At 42.4% G+C, this 22,422-nt stretch overlaps 1 protein-coding gene across 7 annotated transcripts in view; it reads left to right on the top strand.

The window, feature by feature from the left end:
- The first annotated feature begins 1,538 nt into the window (after window positions 1–1,538).
- PLB1 (phospholipase B1) overlaps window positions 1,539–22,422 on the top strand; it is a 188,027-nt gene continuing 167,143 nt past the window's right edge. For 4 of the 7 annotated variants that reach the window (XM_061624944.1, XM_061624951.1, XM_061624949.1 and 1 more), the window contains exons 1-5: window positions 1,539–1,576; window positions 16,050–16,176; window positions 17,475–17,707; window positions 19,847–20,063; window positions 22,013–22,071. In XM_061624944.1, the coding sequence (XP_061480928.1) occupies window positions 20,021–20,063; window positions 22,013–22,071 (102 nt within the window). In that variant the 5' untranslated portion in view covers window positions 1,539–1,576; window positions 16,050–16,176; window positions 17,475–17,707; window positions 19,847–20,020. The remainder of the gene's footprint in view (window positions 1,577–16,049; window positions 16,177–17,474; window positions 17,708–19,846; window positions 20,064–22,012; window positions 22,072–22,422) is intronic. The other 3 variants (XM_061624945.1, XM_061624947.1, XM_061624948.1) reach the window with 3 other exon arrangements.

Raw genomic sequence — 22,422 nt, forward strand, 5'->3', positions numbered from 1 at the left:
AGCCATCACCGTGCTTTGACTTATGACTTCCAAGCACACATAGCTAAGGTGGGGGCTGTGTCAGCGAGTGACATAGTGATGCATGGTTAATGGTGGAGTTTCTAGGGAGCAACCAACTGTGTTTGCTATGTTAGTGCTTGTTTCTACATCCTTTGCTTGCAAAGGAGAGCAGCTATTTGCCATCATTAGCTCTGCTTAGGATTGCCTTGCTAATCTTCCTATGCCTCAGTTTCTCATTTTATGAAGTACTCCCTGATGACAGAGTTTTGAGTCATATATCTGCAAAAGCCTTCCTATCCCTCAAGTGCTAGCTTTGCAGATGTGGAAAAAATATTAATCTGTACAGCTCAGACAAAAGAATGTAAGGAATTTTGAAGCAATGATCGGAATAGAGAGAGAGGTGATGTTACCCCTCCTTGGGTTTTCAAACACACATGCCCATCCTCTCTGTGAACCCTGATCTGCGGACGTGAACTCATTCACCTCGCCTTGCAGTAGACTGCCAATGACGTACAAAAGGGATTAGTCACTCGTTCAACATTGGTCATCTTTCCAGAAGTATGAGCAACACGAAGACAAAAATTCCACTGAAAAGGGAAGTATCAGTAGGCAAGTTGGGATGTGCAGAGACCTCTTAATTGCTGTTGCTGCTGATATTGCAATACAATGGAATGTATAACACACAGGGAAGTAGCTGATCTGTACGTGCCCAGGGGCAGGGAAGAACACCACAGCATATTTTCAAACAGGGTTTGGGGGTGTTAAAAATGTTCACAACTGAGTGCATGGTTCATTTCAGAGAAGACGGCTGCAGGGTTAGGGACACCACACACTCAGTGTTGACCGGTGAAATTTAATAGAAAGGCTGATATCTCTCTGCCACACACCTGCGCACACACATCCATCCTCATTTGCACTATACATATCATATCACTTTAAGCAGTCATGGTTTCTTAAGGGTGCTGAGAATTGTAAGGAGACCTTGTTCCTCTCACAGAGCTAGAATTTCCAGAGTTCCCTGAGAAAAAGGATTGACTTTCTGAGAATTGTAGCTCTGTGAGGGGAATCTTCTAATAACTCTCAGCACCCTTAACAAATGAACATTTCTAGAATTTGGGGGGGGGGGAAGCCGTGATAGTTTAAAGTGGTATGATACTGCTTTAAATGTAAGGTGCAGAGGGGCTAGATTCAAGGTTACTTAGGCAAAGGGATTAAAGCCCCTCAAACATCCATCTCTGAAGGTTTCCTATGTATGCGACCGTCCTTGTGCTGTCCCAGGTCTCTGCCTACTGGCTGGGCTCCTCACCCACATTTTCATCAGCCAAGATGAAGACAGGGTGATTCCTAATAGAGTTTAGCTCTCTTCAGGCATTAAAGTAAATATGTGAAGGGGGAGGGCAGTGCAGACGTGTGTGCTAGCTCTGCTGCCTGCCTCCCATCACTGTGGATGAGTGCTCTATTACAAGTACCTCTATGTTTTTCCTGTGGAAGCTCAAAAGGTGAGTTTGATCAGAAATGTGGTGAACAGAGAAAAAGAATGTCGGATCCAGTTTGCTGCTTTCTCCAGCTGCCTTAGGTAAAAACCTTAAAAAAAATGTTCACCAGTGCAAGAGATGTAGTTTGACCCTGGAAGCCAGGCTTAAGACTGTTGTAAGCACTGTTGAAGGCAGGGACAGGAAAACATTTTCAGCCAAAGGGCCACATTCCTTGTTGTTGGGGAGCTGCCTAGGTGCTCAAGCCCTGGGACTTTTCCAGTATGGCCCAGATCTCCTGTTCCTTCCTCCTTATTGTTAAATAAAAAACACATTTCTTATATGGTGCACCACAAAGCACCATGACAATGAGGGCCCAGCCTCCTGCCATCTTAATTTTACAGAGCTATCTACCCTTATAAATTAGCATATGCAAATTGTATGCTAATGTGTCCCATGGGCCTGTTCCCCAAGTCCTTTGTGTACTTAATAATGCCCCTGCTTAACAAACACTGATTATCTGTTTTGAAGGCTGTGACTGGCTGTACTAAGTGCAGCTGACCCCAGACCCCAACAGACCTCAGTGGGTGTTCATTGGATGGAGGTGGAATGGGGAAACAGTCAGCAGGTGACCACTTCCTTCATAACCTGCTAGCTGCATCTGTTGGAGGAGTTAATTGCGAATGCTGGCAAAAGGATTGTGTATGTGTGATCTATGTGTATACGTGTGTAGAAAAATCAATAGACGTCACCATTATTTTTCAACAAATCTGTATCAATGGAGCCTTCTTTGATTTCAAAAACAGCTGTCCATATCATGCATATGTGCTACCCAGTACTGTCCTTACAAAATTATCTTCCTAATACTGTCCCATTATCTGAATGCCTGCTTTGTATAACTTGTGGTTAGTTAAATTAATTGTGGATTTTGCATGTATCCACACACATGCTTGTGCACGCACACATGCAGACTCACATGATTTTATGTAAACAGGATTCCCATTGGTCCAAACTTCCAAGAAGTTACACATTCCCCAATGCCATATGAGTAAGTGAATTTGTATCAAGCACATTTAAATTTAGACACATGCTCACGTCCAACTGGTTTCAGCAAGGCAGATGCCCTGTGCTGAGATGCTTGTGCTGAAGGCCTTTGATGAGACATAAGCACATGCTTAAATGTTTTGCTGAATGAGGCCCCACACAAATGTCAGGCCAGATGCAAGCATAATATACCTAGGGGAAGAAGGCCTTCCCATCTTATTATATCCAAAAGGTTGTAGAAGACATGCCACCATCCTAATTCCTGATCACAGATCAAAGTTTGAATTTGGACCCCTGTCACCCCCGATGATCCATTGGTGTCTTGTGGAAGATAAATTGTTCTCTGGAATTTAGTTCAAGTAGTAAAATGTGTGTGTGTGTGTGTTTACACACACACACACTCCTGTGTGCCATGCGTGATGTTACATCTGGTTGACCATCTGTGAACTGATACATCAGTGTCAAGCTGTCATTGTGAGTCATGTCAGATTAGCAACAGGCTTGCAACAATTATCCAGCCATGTGTGGGATTCCCCCTCCCCTCCCATAGCTACAGAAATGAGGATGCTACATTGAGATGAGACCAAATGTCAACCCAACACTGATTTTAATGTCCCACATCAGTTATAACTAGACCTGGGGGTGACATCAAAGATGTTTCCAGGGTAGAAGGAAAGGACATTCTACTTCTCTTGACTCCCTACATTAGACCAGTAACACCATCAGGGGAGGAACTTTGAGGCAGAGGACCACAGCCCCACTCAACAGAATGAGTAGATAGGGGCCCCCAAACTACTGGCCAATGCACCACATTTTGAAGTAAGTGAAGTACCATCTAAAGAGCACACACACACACATGCCCTGTAAGAACATTAAAACCAGGGTCTAAAATTACTTACTGTATACATGGTCAGTGATAGTTCACTAGACTGGATTGCAGCCTCAGACCACAAAGTTTCTGGTTGAAATCCTTAATTCTCTGACAGGGATGAAGCACATGGGAAAAAGAAACCAGAGAGACAGTACTCCATAGAAACAATGTAAACACAAGATAATTTTTGCCATCAGTGGTGCGGGTGGGGCAGGGCTTTCCTCATGGCTACAAGTTTATGTACTAGGCAGAAGATGAATCAAATTATTATTGTTGTTGTTGCTATTTCTCTTTGACACCTATTATTTCTCACCTCCCATCCCATCAGCAAGCCTGGTCACTTGCAAATCAGTCTTTCACTGATCTAGCCACATAAATTTAGTGTAGGGTGTACCAAAACCAGACAGGAAGATAGACGAAGGTCTAGCAGAACAAGAGATACCTGCAGAGCAGATCATCTCTGGGTGGCTCAGCAAGTAAGGCAAGCTAGAAGAGCCAGGGAAGGCAAAAATTCTCTGTGGTAATTCAGTTGGACCTGTCGGGAATCGCTCATGAAGTGAAGTCACTTTGGTGAAGAAGGAATGACCAACCTAATTCCTGAAAGACTGTTGCCGGTGGATACGGCAGAACGGGTAGGATTCAAGATGGTACCCTGTGGAACTCCACAGCACAATTGCCTGGGGGCCAATGCTACATTCTGGAAGTATCCCACAAATAGGAGTGGATCTACTGAAAAATAGTGCCCCCAACCCCCAATTCATGGAGGTGGTCCAGTAAAACGCCACTGACAAATTCAAAGATGGCCCTATGGAAAGCAGAGACAATCCAGACCAGGCCCAGATATTTTTGCTATCTGCTTCCCTTGCTTTTCTGAGATCCTTCTTAGAAGCACAGCACATAGTTAAGCTATGGAATTCGCTCCCAGAAGATATACTGACGGCCACCAACTTGGATGGCTTTCAAAGAGGATTAGACAAATTCCTGGAGGATAAGGCTATCAATGGCTAGTAGCCATGATGGCTGCATATTACATCCCCTGTAGAAAGTATGCCTCTGAATATCAGTTGCTGGGAAGCACAAGAGGGAAGAGTGCTGTTGTGCTCATGTCAAGAGCATCTCATTGGCCACTGTGACAACAGCATGCTGAACTAGATGGGCCTTTGGCCTGATTTGGCAGGGCTCCTCTTACGTTAACCCTGAGTATGTCTAGATGTAGGGATGTGCATGTGAGAGATACTAGCCTTTCTGTTAAATTTCACAGATCAACACTTGTGTGAGATATCCCTCCAGCAGGGCTCTTCTTATGTTCCCACAAGGCAGTTGGTGTAAATTGGCCCAGAAGTGCCAGGAGGTCAGGCCAGCTGCAGCAGGCTGTGGGGACTCCCTCGCCTGTCTTCACACTCTCCTTTCCAAAGGGTAGTTGGTGGTGGTATCTAAGGATCTGTGTTGCTGTTTTAATTAATATTTGAATTCACTGAATTATGGGTTTTTTTAAATGCAGCTGTCATATAATGTTGGATTTTTGTTTGTTTGCTTGTTTCTAATGTATTTTATGTTTAATGAAGGTGTATGCTGCCTTGTAAGGGCTATGTCCTAAAAGGCAGCCTATGAATAAATATGTACGTATGGAAGTAAACAAACCAAAAACGTACAATGCTCTGTGGCTTGTTTAGGTACTATATTGGCAGTGGTTTTAAATTGAAGAAGTTGGTTATTTTATAAACTTGTATGTGAACCTTGGGGAAAGTGTTACGAAAATAGTTTAATAAAAGAAACAATATTTTTATTTATTACATTTATATCCCACCTGTCCTCCAAGGAGCTCAAGGTAGCATACATGGTCTTCCCCCTCCCCAATTTTATCCTCATAACAATCCTGTGAAGTTGTGAGAATCCCATAAGAAGCAGATTGGCCCAAGGCCTTCTGTTGAGCTTCATGGCTCAGCAGGGATTTGAACCCTGGTTTCCCTGGTCCCAGACCAACACTCTAACCACTATACATCACTGACTACTGTGAACTGTGTGCCTGTAAGGGTTAGATTCATAGCACTATGCAAGCTCCAGTCGTCAGCTGATTGTCAGTGCTTGCAAAGAGCTTTGCATGGGGCTTTGCACAGTACTTTGCAGGTGCCGCCAATCAGCTGATTGGTGGTGTCTGCAACCCTCTTTTAGCCCAGCTCCATCTTTACCTGCCCCATACCTGATGTCATGACATCAGGTGTAGAGCAGGTGGGTGCGGCTTGGCCAAAATAGTCTTGTGGGCCAAATAGGCCTGCAGGCCAGAGGTTCCCCACTGCTAGTTTAGTGCCCTCTTCAAGCAAAGATGAGGAAAAGGGGTGGACAGTATCATCCTGTGATTGGCAAGCAGGCTTGGACTGGTGTAAATATGATAAGCCTTCTGCCTTTCCCTGGGCAAGAGAGCGGTGCATGGTATTTTGCTTCTTGAACTCCAGGCTTCAGCTTAGACCACTAACCTTGGGTTCCTAAGGTTAGTGGCTAGCAGGAGTGTAAAGCAGAGGGTGCTTTACAGGTGTGGGCTTGGGGGTGCTGTTGTGCACAGCCCAGGCCTGGCACTGACAATTTCCAAATAATCATCATGCAGTAAGGGGTGAACTTAGAAAGTGGCCATGGGTGATAAATGAGTCCCCCTCTCCCCCAAAAAACTGGCTTGTTAAGAACACCTATTTGATCCATTTTAAGAGGTGTTATTTGACCACAATAAAAAGCCTATTGACTCCCTTACGAGGAAAGGTTGCAGCATTTGGGGCTGTTTAGTTTAGAGAAAAGGCGGGTCAGAGGAGACATGATAGAAGTGTATAAAATTATGCATGGCATTGAGAAAGTGGATAGAGAAAAGTTCTTCTCCCTCTCTCATAATACTAGAACTCGTGGACATTCAAAGAAGCTGAATGTTGGAAGATTCAGGACAGACAAAAGGAAGTACTTCTTTACTCAGCGCATAGTTAAACTATGGAATTTGCTCCCACAAGATGCAGTAATGGCCACCAGCTTGGATGGCTTTAAAAGAAGATTAGACAAATTCATGGAGGACAGGGCTATCAATGGCTACTAGCCATGATGGCTGTGCTCTGCCACCCTAGTCAGAGGCAGCATGCTTCTGAAAACCAGTTGCCGGAAGCCTCAGGAGGGGAGAGTGTTCTTGCACTCGGGTCCTGCTTGCGGGCTTCCCCCAGGCACCTGGTTGGCCACTGTGAGAACAGGATGCTGGACTAGATGGGCCACTGGCCTGATCCAGCAGGCTCTTCTTATGTTCTTATGTTCTTATAGCAAATACAGCCATGTAGCAATTATCTGCTGACCTCTAGTGGAAACAAGTTGTCTTTGAAAGTCACAAAAATTAGTAACTCTGCTGGCCTCTTCCATAAAATGTCCACTCAGGATGTCAATATTTTGTGGAAATGATCCCAGCACATACCAGAACTTCAGGTTTGCGCAATTAAAGCACTCCCTCACCCTAGTGCAACAAATCCACTTTTTGCTGTTATGAAAGTGATGGGAAAATGTATTGAAAAGTGTGTGATGAATGAATGATAGATGGAAAGATTTTTAAACATGCCACAAACCATTCAGAATGAGCGCTCATTGTTGTAAAACTGCTCCAGAAGCAAATAATAACGTATGCTAAGCTTTATGCAAGCAAATCAGGACACTCAATAAACAGGTTGGCTAGATGCAGTGCTTTTTGGGGGTAAAAAATGAAGTACCAGTACTCATATCTTGATAAAAGGGCCATGGGTGCCAGCACAAAAAAGAAAAAGAAAATACAGTACTCTGTAGCTTTGAACCATCATAAAAACACACTGTCTGGAGGAGTCTGAACAATCACAACACAACATTATTGTGATGAATGAAGATAAAAATCCTGCTGGATGGAGAACTGGTAGATCATGAAGTCTACAAGTGACCTTTTGTTAAAATCAGGATGAAATAAATTGTGTCAGTCCCCTTGGAGGGAGCTGCATTTCTGAGATTCTGTCATTTCCCCTCTTCTTGTCAGAGGCAAAACAGTGGCAGTTTTACTAAGCAATCCTATGAAAGTTTACTGCCAGGTAAGTGGGCATAGGCTTACAGTGATGGTGGCTCTTGTTAAGTGACACCTCAAGGAGCATGACACTTCCCGCTTTCCCAAACACATTGCTGAAACCCAGAGGTCAATATGATTTTGTCCTGTAGTAGTAAAAGTAACAACAACAACAATATTTCATTTAGTAATCACTTCCTGCTAGGCATCTCAAAGCAATTTATGGTACAACCGATGGGAAAATTGGTTGAAAATCATTTTAATTCCATTAGTTTCAATGGCAAAGAAGCATGATGAACGTTCTCTGAATTGGAGTCAGGTCACATTGATTTCAGTGTAATTTACAGAGGGAGAAAGACATTAAGGACTCCTCCGGATGACCAGTTTATTCAACATTCATCCTGATTTGCTTATGTATTGGTTAGACCATGTTTGGCCTTCACTGAGCATTCATTCTGATTGCATTATTTATTTATAAAAATATTTATATAGTGCTAATTTGTATAGAATATCTAAGCTGTGTACAGCAAATACAAAAACACACTAAACATAAGAAATATATATTAAAAAATCATAAGGGGGTATGCAACCTAAAAACACAGAATGTTGCCAGAAGGTGCTTAAACTGGAATACTTACAAACTTGAGGCTTAAGTTGAATTACATCTGCAGTATAAAGTGTATGCATGCTATAGGCCCTTCAAATACATTCTGCACTGGGGTCCCATCAGCCTTAAACTGCTCTAGCAAATCCATGTTGTTAGGGGGCAGCAGCCGTAGGCTCTTCCTTCAGATATAACCACGATGGCTGTGTTCTACCTCCATTGTCAGAGGCAGTATGCTTCTGTATAGCAGTTGCTAGAAACCATGGGAGGGGAGAATGCTGTTGCACTCAGGTCCTGATTATGGGCTTCCTACAGGCATCTGGCTGGCCACTGTGAGAACAGGATGCGGGACTAGATGGACCACTGGCCTGATCCAGCAGGCTCTTCTTATGCTCTTATTTGGCCACAGTGTAGAATGTGGTTGTGTGAACATCAGAGCCTATCTTGCATCTTTCCTGTGGTATATTTAGGGATGGGTGACATAATTGACCATAATTACCCTTTCACCTGTACCATGTGGAGGACAGGTTTGATGGTGGGAACGAAACTGCATGAAACCCTAGCGAACTGTTAGGTGGAGCAATCCATCCGACTAGATATAAGAAAGCTTCCTATATTATTTTTATTGTTACAAGAAATTATTTGGAGGCTATAGGTGTGTGTGTGCAGGCATCAACAGTGCAACTGTCTATCTCTCTGTAGAAAAAAAGGCTGTGCATGTAGCAGCCTTGAGATGCATTTTCACTTCTTGTATGTCCATAGAATTCTCTCATTGTGCCCAACAGATGGCGGTAGCGTACTTGTGGTTTCACTTCTGATCCGATACTGGAGGATGTTTTTCTTTATGGCTAAAATAAAAATATTCTTTAGAGATTTCTGAAATTTAAAAAAGGTGGCATGCATATGAAGTCTTAGTACAGGCCTTTCCAAAATATAAGAAAGGATACATTGGGTTGTAGCTTGTATCCAACAGGCCTTATTACACCTGTTATCAGTGTGGTGTCCTGCGCTGGGCTGACAGGTGAGACCCAGGCTGAAATCCCCCTTAGCCATGAAGGTTATTGGATGGTCTTGGGCCTAACCTACCTTGCAGGATTGTTGTGAGAATTAAATGAGAGGAAGAGCCAATGTAAGCTGCCCTGAGCTGTTTGGAAGAAGGGTGGGATTAAAAAAAAAATCAATATGTAAACAAACATTGATCGGAGGTCAATGAAGTGTGCTTAAGCATGAGGAATGCTCCACACGTTATAGAACTGTCTCCACACGTGATAGAACTCTATGTACGGGGAAAGTGGCATCTTGCTACATGTATATGTGGTAAAAGATATGTATTTTAAAAATATGTTTTCAAAACAGTGTACATGGGATAATGAAACTGACACATGTATGTTCATCACATGTGACCAAGTTCTTGTTTCACACAACCCCCCCTCCCCCAATGCATTTAAAGCAGAGAGAGGGTTCTGGGGCAATGCAATCTAATCCCCACCCCAGTTGCTTTTCTCCATCCACTCTCCACACTATGCCTAATGTTATACACCTCATTATATCCTCCCACTTGCTAGCCTTTTTTCCTAAACTAAAAAGCCCCAAATGTAACCTCTCCTCACAAGGGAGTCGCTCCATCCTCTTTATCATTCTGGTTGCCCTTTTCGGAACCTTTTCCGGCTCTACAACAACATCCTTTTTGAGGTGTGGTGACCAGAAGTGTACACAGTACTCCAAATGCGTCCAAACCAGACATTTATATAAAAGCAGTAGAATGGTCATGTGTGAAGAGGTGCGCTCAGTGGAACACATTACATGAACTCTTCATGGGAGATAGAAATTGAGTGCTATGAAAATGAATCCATGTTGATGAGGACAGGTCTAAGGAACTTTTTTCAGCCTGAGGGTCACATTTCTGGGGGGGGGGAGGCGCTGCATGCCAGTGGTTGGATGCATGCCAGAGCCTAAGGAAAAGTGGGTGGAGCAACTGATGCAAGTCTTACATTTGAACAGCAGGTTATATTCCAGCCATGCAAAAACCAGAGGCTTCTCCATACACACACAGACATACACCCTGTTGGATTTTTTTGATATATATTTCTGCGGAATAACTAGTCTAGTTTGATATAAATTGCTGCAGAAATAACTAGTCTGTTAAGACTGGTAGAGGAAAGAATAAAGAAACTTAAAGTTTATTTATGACTACAAAGAAATAAAATTATACATGCTGTTGCAGCCATTGTGGAGCCATGAATCATGCACTCACAGGCACTATCTATGACCGACTAGACAGGAAAAGAAGGGAGGAAGAAGGGAGCAAAGCCTACCTAAACAAACAAACAACTACTAAAGAGCAAATCAGCAAGGGAAGAACAGGTTGCCTATCTGTCTCTCACCCCCCACTGGTTCAGGTTACTTGTTACATCTGTTGGTGCTTTACTCCCAACTGCACCCTCCATCCAGGCAACCAAGAGGCATTCTCGAAGTTCAAGGACCTATCCTAGCCAGGCAAAAGCACTCAAGGGGGACACAAAGCATGACCAGTCTGGGTTCTGTGGAGAGGGTTCTGATGGCCAGGGAGAGAAGGGTACATTTGGCTCCCAGACCTAAGGTTCCTCACCCATAGGACGGGGGCGTCCCATGATATTAGCTTCAAACTTAAGTGTTTCCCTACAACTGAGAAAAAGCACTTATGCTGCAATCCAACACGTAGGTTACCTAGAACTAAGCCCCATTGAAATCAGTTTCTAGATTACACATATTTCAGGTGGTGCTACCGTTTTTACATTTAGCCGCCACACATCAATGTCTGTGTCCAACTGGTGTCCCTCTGCTGATGGAAGGCTCTTGGTTCCCACCACCACCACTTTCCATGCTGTTCCAAAGGGCCCCCAAACCCACCACATTTTGGGAGGAATTCCTGCTCCACTGATAGAATGTTCCACTGTATCAAAGAGCATCCCATCTGCAAAGGGACACCAATTGGACACAACTCTATATATTTTGCCATGTTGCCTACAAATCTAGCCCCTAAATGCTATATTTTTTAGGATTTCGGACCTTATGAGAATGCTGTTGGTCTCAGGGCCTGCTTGCAGGCTTTCCCTGGGCATCTGGTTGGCCAGTGTGAGAACAGGATGCTGGACTAGAGGGCTGCTGGCCTGATCCAGCAGAGCTCTTATGCTACCAGTCAGGACCATGGCCTGCACATGCTTTTATTTCCAGTTGTTGCTTTTCCCACAGGAGCTTCCCATGAGCCAAGAGTGAGATGGTTTTAAAAAACATCCAAAATAAACAACGCCCTAAATGAAATCACTTTAGCTGTGGAGATGCAAACAGTGCCCTATCTACCATGGCAACCTATGCTTAGCAAATGAAGCACAGCCTTCTACCTCTACTCTCCCTGCATGGCATGCAAATTCCTTATTAAAAAGAGAGAGACTAAAATGGCACTAATAATCTCAGACGCTGGTTCTTAAGCAGAATGTTGTGATGTGAGTTTTTGGCCATTTAATCCCTTCTAATATCTGTCACTGATGGAGAATGTTTCTCCTACGGGATCTTTTGCTGGAGGTCCTTGAAGAAATTTGAAGACACAGGCTTGAAGCAAAAAGGCAGGCCTTTATTCTTTACAAGCATATGCAGGGTCAGCCTTCCAGAAACATCCAGGAGAGACTGCAATGAGGCACAGTCTGCATAGATGTTTTATACGGTACTAAATACACATGTAATATGAGTTTATCAATCCCACAAGTTCCTTCCCTCATAACTTAACAGTTCCTTTCTCCTGCAATATTTCCAACCAATCAGATAATTTTATTAAAACGAGTATATGTATATTCATAATTTGCAATCACCTCTCATCCCATTGTCCTGCTGTCTTCTTTGACTAATGTCAATCTGTTCCCTTGACTAATATTTATTTATTTTTATTTATTTATTAGATTTATTAGTCGCCCATCTGGCTGGTTGTCCAGCCACTCTGGGCGACGTACAGAATAAAAACATACAAATACATTAAAACATTAAATCTCAACAGTAGTAATAAACTTAACCCACCCCAAAAGCCTGTCTGAAGAGCCAGGTCTTCAAGGCCAGGTGGAAGGTCATCATAGCGGGGGCATGACGGAGATCATTTGGGAGGGAATTCCACAGAGTGGGAGCCACAATAGAAAAAGCCACTGTCTCCTTGACCAATGTTACCACTATTCTTCTGTCTCACGTTACCAATGGTTTTAGGCCAGTTGAGACCAGTTTGTACCATACACTTCATTCTACTTATCATGAGTGGGCCTTCACACATACTTTCATGGCTCCTGATTGGCCAAGCTGACCCAGGGACACCTGAGGACATTACAACATGTTCCTCAAGCAATACCACAATGCCAGGTTGAGAATGATTAACTTAGGGTGTCCATGAGCATCATAGTTTTATCAGCCTGCTATAAGGTTCCTTATTCCTTACATTTTCTCAGAAATCCAATTCTTTACGTATAAAATACATAGCTTATGAGGGAGGATTAATATTTAAACACTGGGCTATGTTTGAAGACCACACAGTCTAGGGAAGACACTGGGGACTGATTCTGGCCAATCAGTGTCTCTCAGCCTCAGAGGAATAGGCAAAGCAAGCCACCTCAAAATACTTGTTTACCATGAGTACCCACTTAAAAGTTGTATCCTATTTATCAAAAATGAAAAAACAACACACCAAGTTATTTTAAAATGCGAGCTAAAGCTCAAAGTTCCTCTCATTCCTACTTTGGAAGAATTATAAAATATTTCCGCTAGTCGGCGTTCTCACTCTACAAAATCAAGAATAGAATATATGTCATTGTTATCTATTTCACTAAAATCAGTTTCTCAGGATAAAACAGTTAAAAATATATCAGTCGTGGATTATAGGCTTCCTTTGCTTAAAACAATACGGTTGTTAATCAAAGTTAATCATACACACAGGCCTACTTGCTTCATTCTCATGAGTTGAAAAGTGCAAGCTGAATTTGCTTTCCTTATAATCCCAAGGCCTGTGGCCTTCTTTGATTAATTCTTTAGCTCGTGATTTTATTATATAAACCTATAACTGCTAATATAATAACCTATGTTTATATGTGTGAATATATAAAAATTCTCCATTATGTCCCCCCTTCAAAGTTAGAATCTTACGCTACTTCTGCTTTACTCAGCCTCATTCCATGGGTATTCCTCCTCCAGAGGAATAAGCTTGGGTGGCACCGGTTTATCATGCAACCAACAAGGTGCATCATCCATTAGGTTCAAGGGGGTTGAGCTGAGTGCATGGAACCACTGTTGTTGCTTCTATGGATATAAGGGAGTGAGGTTAAAGGTAAATGAAATGCAAACAGAAAAACAAAAACAAAAGGCAGTGATGATTTCCTAAATGCAATATCATACCAACCACAACAAGATTCCTATGATGAAGGCAGAAAACTCAACATCCCACAACCAGGGTCAGGATTCCTAACCAAAACCAAAAACTAAAAAAATCCTGGCATCCAGTCAGCCAAAGTCACAGAAATCCCCATGCAGCACAACCTGACCCAGGGGCTGCAGTCAGTGCAGAATGCTGTGTCATGATTGCTGACATGAATGAGACCCTATCAGCACATAATACCTCTGCTCCAAAAACTGCACTGGTTGCCGATTTGCTACCAGGCCAAGTTCAAGGTGTGCTTTCCATGCTACAGATGCCACATAAGTACTTGTTCTGCTCTTGTAAGAAATCAGTCCTTTAGTGTGGCAGCACCTATGCTTTGGAACTCCCTGCCTATTGACATTAGGCAGACACTTTCATTGTACTATTTTCAGCACCTACTAAAATCATTCTTGTTTAGGCAAGCCTATCCAGACATGTAGAAGCTATTGTGTTTTTTATGTTTTTAACTCATTGTTGGTTTTATTGTTTTGAATGTTTTTAAATACCTGTCTCTAACTGTTTTTGTAAATATGTTTATTGTTTTAATTCCTTCTGTAAACCCCTTTTAGGTTTTACAATAAAGTAGTATATAAATGTTGTAAATAAAATACATAAATAAATTTTGGAGTCACTGTGGCCCTTGAGTCTCATTCCACTTTTAGGTACAAAGGAATCTACTTTATACCACGTCAGGCCATTTGATACCATCTAGCTCAGTACTGATGACATGCACTAGCATTGGCTGTCCAGGATTCGAGGCACTAGTCTTTTCCAGAAATTGAATTTTGGACCTTTGCATGCAAAGCATATGTCCTACCACTGAGCTACAGCCCTTCCCCTGTTTAACAAAGTATCTTTTAAAATTGTTGTTTTCAATTCACTAATGAATGCATATCATACCTAGGGCAGATCCACACCATTAATTTAAAACACATTCAACACACATTTGAGGCACATGAATCACACCACAGAATCATGGGAACTGTAGTTTGTTAAGGGTGGTGGGAACTATAATTGTGAGGGGGAAATTATATTTCCCAGGATTCTTTAGGGGAAGTCATATGCTTTAAATGAAGAAATATTTATATAAGCATGACTGACAACAATGTTTATTTACACAACCTATAAAGATATTTGTAGTGCAATCCTATGTTTGTTTACTCAGAAGAATGTATTCAATGGGGCTTACTCAAACAGGGAAGCATGCACAGAACTGCAGCCTCAAGTGATAAGGACCACTCACCAAACCCAAAATTCAGAATCATGCGACTTTAAGTTGTTTTGCAACTGTTTATACTTTTTATGGTTATTGGATTTTAAAGGGATTTATTTCTTGTTGTGAGCTGTCTTGGTTTCCAATCGGCAATCCTACCTCACAGGGTTGTTGGAAAGACTCTATATATACACACACACTGGAGATGTAAAAATACATAGACCCCATATAATAGTTTATTGTCAAAATGAGTTGGTCATTGCAGAACTTTAAAAAAAAAAATTAAATCAGTATTAGTTTCCTACATAATAAAAGAAGTGATATCTATGTAGACCCTGCCTAATTGCTTTAAGAAATAGGATTGAAGGGGGACAGAAAGTTTTACAACACAAACACAATCTTTTGCTATGTTCACTCAAAAGTCCCATTAATTTACAGCACAATCCTAACCATGTCTACTCAAAAGTAAGTCCTGTTGAATTCAATGGGGTTTACTCTGCGTATGTGGGATTAGCATTTCAGCTTTACTCCCAGAAAAGCAAGGATTGGATTAACGCTTTATATTGGAAAGGTTTTCAAAACACTGCCATCTTCAACAGCCCAGGAAAATTTAAATTTCTTTGACTCCTGCACACAAGAGAAAAAAAATACTTTTTGTACTGCTGAAAGCTATATACTTACTCAATTTATGAGATTTTGAGATAAACAGGAAAAAACAACAGTTTTGTACAATTCCAGTGGAGTCTAGGTACTGCCTGGAGGCCCAGAAATCCCTTGTCAATCACAACCCTGACTTCACTTATTGGCTACAAACCTGAAAGGGCAGGGTTAGAGCAGCCAGCTAAGAGATCATTTCACTGAAGTTGCGGGGTGGTGGTGGCTGACGTTTTGGTGTATATCTTGAGAACCAGACCACCTAGAAACTTAATTTTTTAAAAATAAAAGCTGAGATTAGGCTGAGTCACCCGGAGAGGACCCCCAAAAGCCAGAGTATCCATCCGAAAACCAGATATCTGGCAATCCTAGTGCTGAGAGTTGTTAGGAGAGTTGTTAGAAGAGTATCCTTACAGAGTTACAATTTCCAGAGTTCTCTGGGAAGGATTGATTGTCATTAAACTACTCCAGGAACTGTAGCTATGTGAGGGGAAAAGGGGTCTCTTAGCATCATTCAGTACCCTTCATAAACTACACTTCTCAGGATTGTTTTGGAGACACCATGACTGTTTAAAGTGGAATAATAGTGAAATAAATGTATGGTGTTAATGTGGCCTATGCAATTCTAATTTTACAGTAGACCTTCTGGTTTGAAATATTGCTTTGCTGCTGGTCTCTTTCTCACTGTCTAAATGTGCTATCTTCTCGTTTGTGATGCCTCCAGTACTGACGGGACAGGAAGTGATGGAACAGGTATTGTGTCATTTTCATCATGTTACAAGGCTGCTGCCGTTTCCTCTCTTATTCATTTGCCCTCACCAATGGCATGCTGGAAAGGATACAGCTGTCAGGTAGGTGTTATGAGGAACAAGTTGCTCTTATGAATTAACTGGTAAGGAACTCCTTTCATTTGGTGGGAAAGCCTGTGGTCTGAGGTATTGCCTGTAAGTGAAGTAAAGGCCTGCCAGTGGGAGGTGTTCCTTTAACACACAGAGAAAGAGATGATTAGAGAACGGCTTAGTATCCTCTCATCAAGATCTGGAGCCTATATCTGCCAAGTGGTAGCAGTGTGGCTGAGGACTGAGCAGTTTCAATGGAACAGGCACAAAGGAGTTGAAACTCAGGCAGAAGAGCAGGCAACGGAGATTCAGAGCAAGGCTTAGGGAAGACTGGCAGGGCCAGCCCTACCATCGGGCAGAGTGAGGAACCATCACAAGAGTTCCAAATATGGTTGGGAGGAGTAAAAATGTCTTGACCTCCCCTTTTTAAATAGTACACCTGATGGCCAGCCTTAGCATTATTAGGCAGAGTAAGGCAACTGGGCCAGGCAGCAATTTTGAGTGTCATGAAAGGGCAGCAAATTGTTACTTAGTTATTGTGTTATTATTGTATTTCTTATGCAATGAAGAGTGAGAGAGATGCCCTTGTTGGATTTTTCTTCTCAGGTGCCATAGTAACTTGATTCACGTTGGGTAATCTGCACCTTGCCTGATTGAACCTGGGACCTTCTGAACATAAAGAACGTGCGCTGCCTGCCACTGAGCTGCAGTCCTTATGAAGAAGGGCCGTAGCTCAGTGATAGAAGATCTGCTTTGCATGCAGAAGGTGCCAGGTACAATCCCTGGCATCTCCAGGTAGGGCTGGGAGAGACCTTCACCTTAAGGCCTGGACAGCTGCTGCCAGTCAACGCAGACAGTACTGAGCTAGATGGACCAACAGTCTGACTCAGGCTGCTCCCTATGTCCTTCCCCTTTGTTTCCCACTATTTAGTAGTGGAATGTCTGGATTATTCTCCTGCAAGCTGCACATTGGTATTGCCTATTAGGATTTGTCGTGTAGACCCCACCCATCATTTCAATTACTCTCCATTTCACTAACATTATTACAAAGGCCATAAACCTCCATTTTTCCAGCCTGCCTTATTTTTGCTTTCCTTTGGCCATATGACTTTTTTTTCCTGTGTAAAGCACTTTAAGACCCAGGTTTGTGTTAAAGTACCCATAGAAAATGAATCTGCATTGTGATTTGTCCTGAGGCGCTTGATTTAAATACATTTACTCCGCTGCTTAAAGGCTTTTATTAGCTCTAAAGCAACATCCAGGATGGATAGAGAATATTACCCTCAAAAAACCTCCAACTATCCCCTAAGATGCTGTGTTCTGTTTCTGGTTCCATTGAGCGTGTTGACTCTCCCAGTGTTCATCAAGGCAAGGCAGGCTTGAATTGTTCCATGATGGCGAAAGAGCATCAGTCCAAAAAGAAGAAACAGGGCAACTGACATAGCTCTAGCTGCCTAGGCTCCAGCTGCATTGCACTTCATTGCATCCTTGGGAGAAGAGGGTGGAAGAATATTCACGATCCATTCAGTGGAAACACCAAAAGGTAAGTACCACCTCCTCTTTGTCCATCTCACAGCAACACGGTCAGCTCCACCGTTAAGCAGAGTGATTATGTTTGGGGGAACCATGCTCCCCTCAGTTGTTCCCATCCTCCTGAACTGGCACCCCTAGCCAATGTGGTGCCCTCCAGAAGTGGGCAGCAAGCAGCAGTGAAGTGCCGGCAAGTTGTGGTGAGGTGTTGGAGGACAGAGTGATGTGTTTCACGCACCTGACCTGGATTTCCTAAGCCAGGCTGCTGTCCTCAGGTGCAATGGTGGGATATTGTTGAAGTAAGATTCAATTGCCAATCTAGTATATGGAATGGAGTGGGGGTGGGGAAATCCCCTGTCATCCTTTGCTTCAGGCACCAAATGCCCTGAGCTGGCCCTTTCTTAGTAGATGATCTCAGGGAATATTAAGAGGAACTTTGGATGCTGCCTCAGAGGGAGACTTGAGTCACAAACTCCAACAGCTTCTTCGTATTGAGCTAATGTTTGAAAAACCGTCACAGAAGTGAATTCAAACAAAGGAGTTTGCTTAGGCTGTACTTGTGATTAAGAACTGATGGCCCAGCCCACCATATAGGGAAATCAATCTGGAAACAATTTTGCAGTTGTGACGCTTTCCTGTAACCTTTGAACAACTGGCTTGTTAGCACATTTGTTTATATTAATTTGAATGTCATACTTTTAATATATTGAATACATATGGCATATCAGTGTCCACTTTATTGTATGCTTCTAGGTTTTATTATGACAAAGTAGGTATTAATTTGTCTGAGCCAGAGTGGAGGAGTGGTTAGTGTCAGATTAGGACTTGGGAGACCAGGGTCCAAATCCCTGCTCAGCCATGAAATTCATTGGGTGACCTTGGGCCACCCACTGACTCTCAGCTTAACCTACCTCACAGGGTTGTTGTGAGGATAAAACAGGGAGGGGAAGCGCCACATACACCATCTTGAGCTCCTTAGAGGAAAAGTGGGATATAAATGTAATAATAAAGTAAAATAAATTATTCTAGTAGCAGAGCTGCTTCTTCTATTCCTTTGAGAAGCACCATGTTGGTGGTGGTGCTGATCTAACAGCCTACCCTTCTTTTCAAGTGCATACACACTTACCCGTTTGTATCATGAAAATGTAGTTTTTCTCAATAAAGTATCATTCATACTCATCCTCCACATGCTGCTGTCTGCCTGGATTGATTGTATACCCTGCCATCCAGATGGGTGGGTGTGGTTACTTGATATATGTTTGAAAACCCTCCCCTTGATTAGTTTACACATTTGAAAACCCTCCCCTTGTGAACTTGGTATATGCCCACCCACCCACATCACTGGGCAGGCGAAGATACACCCACCACCTGAGACCACCATCTACATCTGTTTTCAAATGGATACAATGCAGGGTAATGCAGAATCAATCTGCAATGAGTTTTCCTTTTTGGAATGAAAACAGAAGCACTTTTTAGGGGGGGCAAAATATGCAGCAGGTCTAGATTGTGTGTGGACTAGGTAGGAAGAAACAACAACTAAGTCTCCATTGACTCTAGAAAAAAGATTGTGTTCACTGTACACAGCCTCTGTGTATTTCTTCTGTAAGGCTTCAGAATCAAAGTTGTTGGGTGTTAAGAGCAGCAGGGTACACTCTGCAGGAGTGGAGTGACTATGCCAAGGAGACTGCACTCCTTGCAAGAGCTCACTTACCCAATCAAGATAAGCAATGCAGACTTTGCAAGTGTTCAGCTTGCAAAGGTTACTGTATAGAAACCAAAGGAAAACATTTTCAATCTGTTTCTGAGTGTTTACAAACACTGTATATGTTTTATCTTTCTTTTAACTTCTGATAAGATATGCAAATATAGCTCTTGTTTATAAAACAGCTTGGTATCATTAGGAAGAAGTTTTCAAATGCAGGTAACCAGAAGAACAATAACTGATGCAGCCTGTGTGGATAAAGTGGATGGGCACAATATGTGATGCTAACACATAAAAATGGGAACTTGCAAAGCAGGTTCGGTCTGTACTGAAAGGTAAAATTATTTTCTCTCTTTTTACTCTTCTCCCAGGAAGTTACAATGTGTAAAGTACATGTCTTTTTAAGTGATGGCATTGAAATGTTAATATTTTATCATTTCGCTTTTACAGGGTGCCTTTTCAATGGAGAAAAGGGCAATAAAATTTATGACAGCTAAGTTATCTGTTCACTAAGATATAAAAAGCCGTTGGAAGAAGAGACCGTTGCTAGACCACACAGAGGTCACTATAAATCTAAACTCACACCTTTCCAGGAGTGTTCATTCATAAAGGAAGGAGCAAAGCATGGAGAAGCTGGCGTCCTCCCTCTGGCTGGCCTTTTTCTTAGGTAAGGCCTTTATCACCTGTAAATGTTCCGGATAGGACATGGAGTTTGGTCACTCCAGACTCACTATTTTGTGGGAGGGATTAAATTGCATACTGGAAAGTTTAGGGGGCCCTCCAGACTGAGGGGTTTTTTTGCAGGTGTATTCTGCAACATATTATTAATGCTATAACAGTGCATTAGTGATGAATTTATATTGGACCATTCACACATTATTCTGCTTTATTAGTTGTCCTGTGATACTTCCCCAATGTTACAGGACTGCTACTGTCTAGAGGGGTACTCTTTTGCTATAGCACAACAAAAGTGAAACAAACAAACGCTAGAACATTTGCGGTAGGAAAAATTACAGGATTTCGGCGGGAGGTTATGGGACATGCACTGATTGGAAACGAAGGAGTATGTCTGCCTTGAAACATTTGCAGGTAAAAACAATATTGAAAGCAGGACTGCATATAGCCGCCCTGATGGCATCTTGAGTACAGTGCATCATGCATGCACAATAAAAAGGAACTGGATGTTTGTGCAATTAAAGTGGATTAAAGCACTCTGGAGCAACAAATCACTTAAAAAACCACAGTTTTTTTGCAGTGATGGGGAAATGCACTATAAAGTGTGGGATAGCGACTGATTGATGGGAAGACGTATAACCTTCGTGGAAACAAATCAGGATGAATGATCCATAAATAGGCAGCCTGGAGGAGACCCCTGTATTGGGACCTCAAATGATCAAACCAGAAAAGACAGAACAAAAAGCGAAGCTTCTGGGAATAGGAAGGTGAATGGCACTATATGATCCGTGCACAAGGGCCATGCCAATCATAGTGTCTGTCAAAATCTGTGACTAGGATTTTCCTACTTTTCTTCTTTATGGAACTAATCAGACACCCGGTGCAGCTACTTTAAAGACTGGGAAAGCGGTGCTTTAACCCTTTCCTCCTTTGCCATTTCTTCAGTCTAAATCCTACTGCCTCTCCCACCAAAAGAAAAAGGTGGGGCAGGGAAGGAAGAGACTAGTACAGCACCCACAGGACATACATGGTGCACAAAGCATAAAACAACACGCATTCTGTAGCATGGTAGTCAACAGCGGGAGAGAGAATTGTCCTCATCAAGACAAGGTTACAGGAGGACCTAAAAATCACCAAGCAGAGGTGCAGGTGGCCAGAGAGTTACTAAATTACTAGAGACCCAAGATGGATCTGTATGGGTCATAGGAGGGAGGAGAAGGGACTTTGTCTTTGTGATCACAGGAAAGAGATTGCTGATAGTTGCTTTCCACATCAGGATTTTGAGCTACCACTCACTGTGAAATGCAGACATTAAAAAAAAAGTACTGTGTATACCAAGTGATCTCATCTATTTTACTATTAAATACTCAAAAACAGATTCACAGGACAGAATTCCAACTTTTTGTTTAATCTAGAGATGAGGAGCCTGTGGTCCTCCAGCTGTTGTTGAACTCCAGTTCCTATTTGTCCCAGCCCCAGATGATGGGTGTTGTAGTCCAACAGCATCTGGAGCATCACAGGTTCTCCATCTTTGGGATAGACAAATCATCCTGCCTAGGTCCATTTTTTACAGTACAACTGTACTGTTATTCCCCCCCAATAGTTTATAGTGCAATCCTATGTATGCCCACTCAGAAATTAGCCTTATTCAGTTCAGTGGGGCTTATTCCCAGGAAAGTGGGTATAGTATTGCAGTCTTAGGGTCTTAATCATATCTCTTCTACTTGAAACAGAGTTAAAAATCTATAGGCTATATTTAGCTAGTGTATCTGTACAAGGTTGTCCTCTTTATTTGCATTCTTTGATTGACTAGTGTTGAACCACATTGATGCTAGAAAATTAATGTTTAAATTCACAAAAATAAAGCAATCACATGCATCAATAACCAGATCACAAGGGGAAACAAGCAAAGAAATAAAACAAAAGACTTTTTTCTTCAAGGAACTGCAGCTCATGTTCTGACACCCAAGAATGATATGAAGGAGCAAATGGAAACAGAGGCAAGTACATGTTTCTGCACATTGCAGGATAAAAGGGCATTTCTAATACATTATGAACTTGGGCCCTCTTTTTCCAATTGGGGACCAAAACCCAGCATGAACTAAAGATGCATGCATGGAGATGCTTACCTGCAGTTTGATTCCTGCAGCCTAATGCTTGCATGGAAGGATGAATGCCCCTCTGTCTCAGGCATAAATCCCTTCAAAGCTGCAGTGGAAAGCCTGAGACACTCAAAGGGAAGGAGGAAATTCCACAGGATCATCTCTTCTCTCAGAACTTATGTTCTAGAACATGATCAATACACACACCAGGGTCTTACTCTGTGCTGGCTCATCCGATGGCTATGGTGC

The sequence above is a fragment of the Rhineura floridana genome, chromosome 4, assembly GCF_030035675.1.
Source record: "Rhineura floridana isolate rRhiFlo1 chromosome 4, rRhiFlo1.hap2, whole genome shotgun sequence".
Taxonomy (NCBI): Eukaryota; Metazoa; Chordata; class Lepidosauria; order Squamata; family Rhineuridae; genus Rhineura; species Rhineura floridana.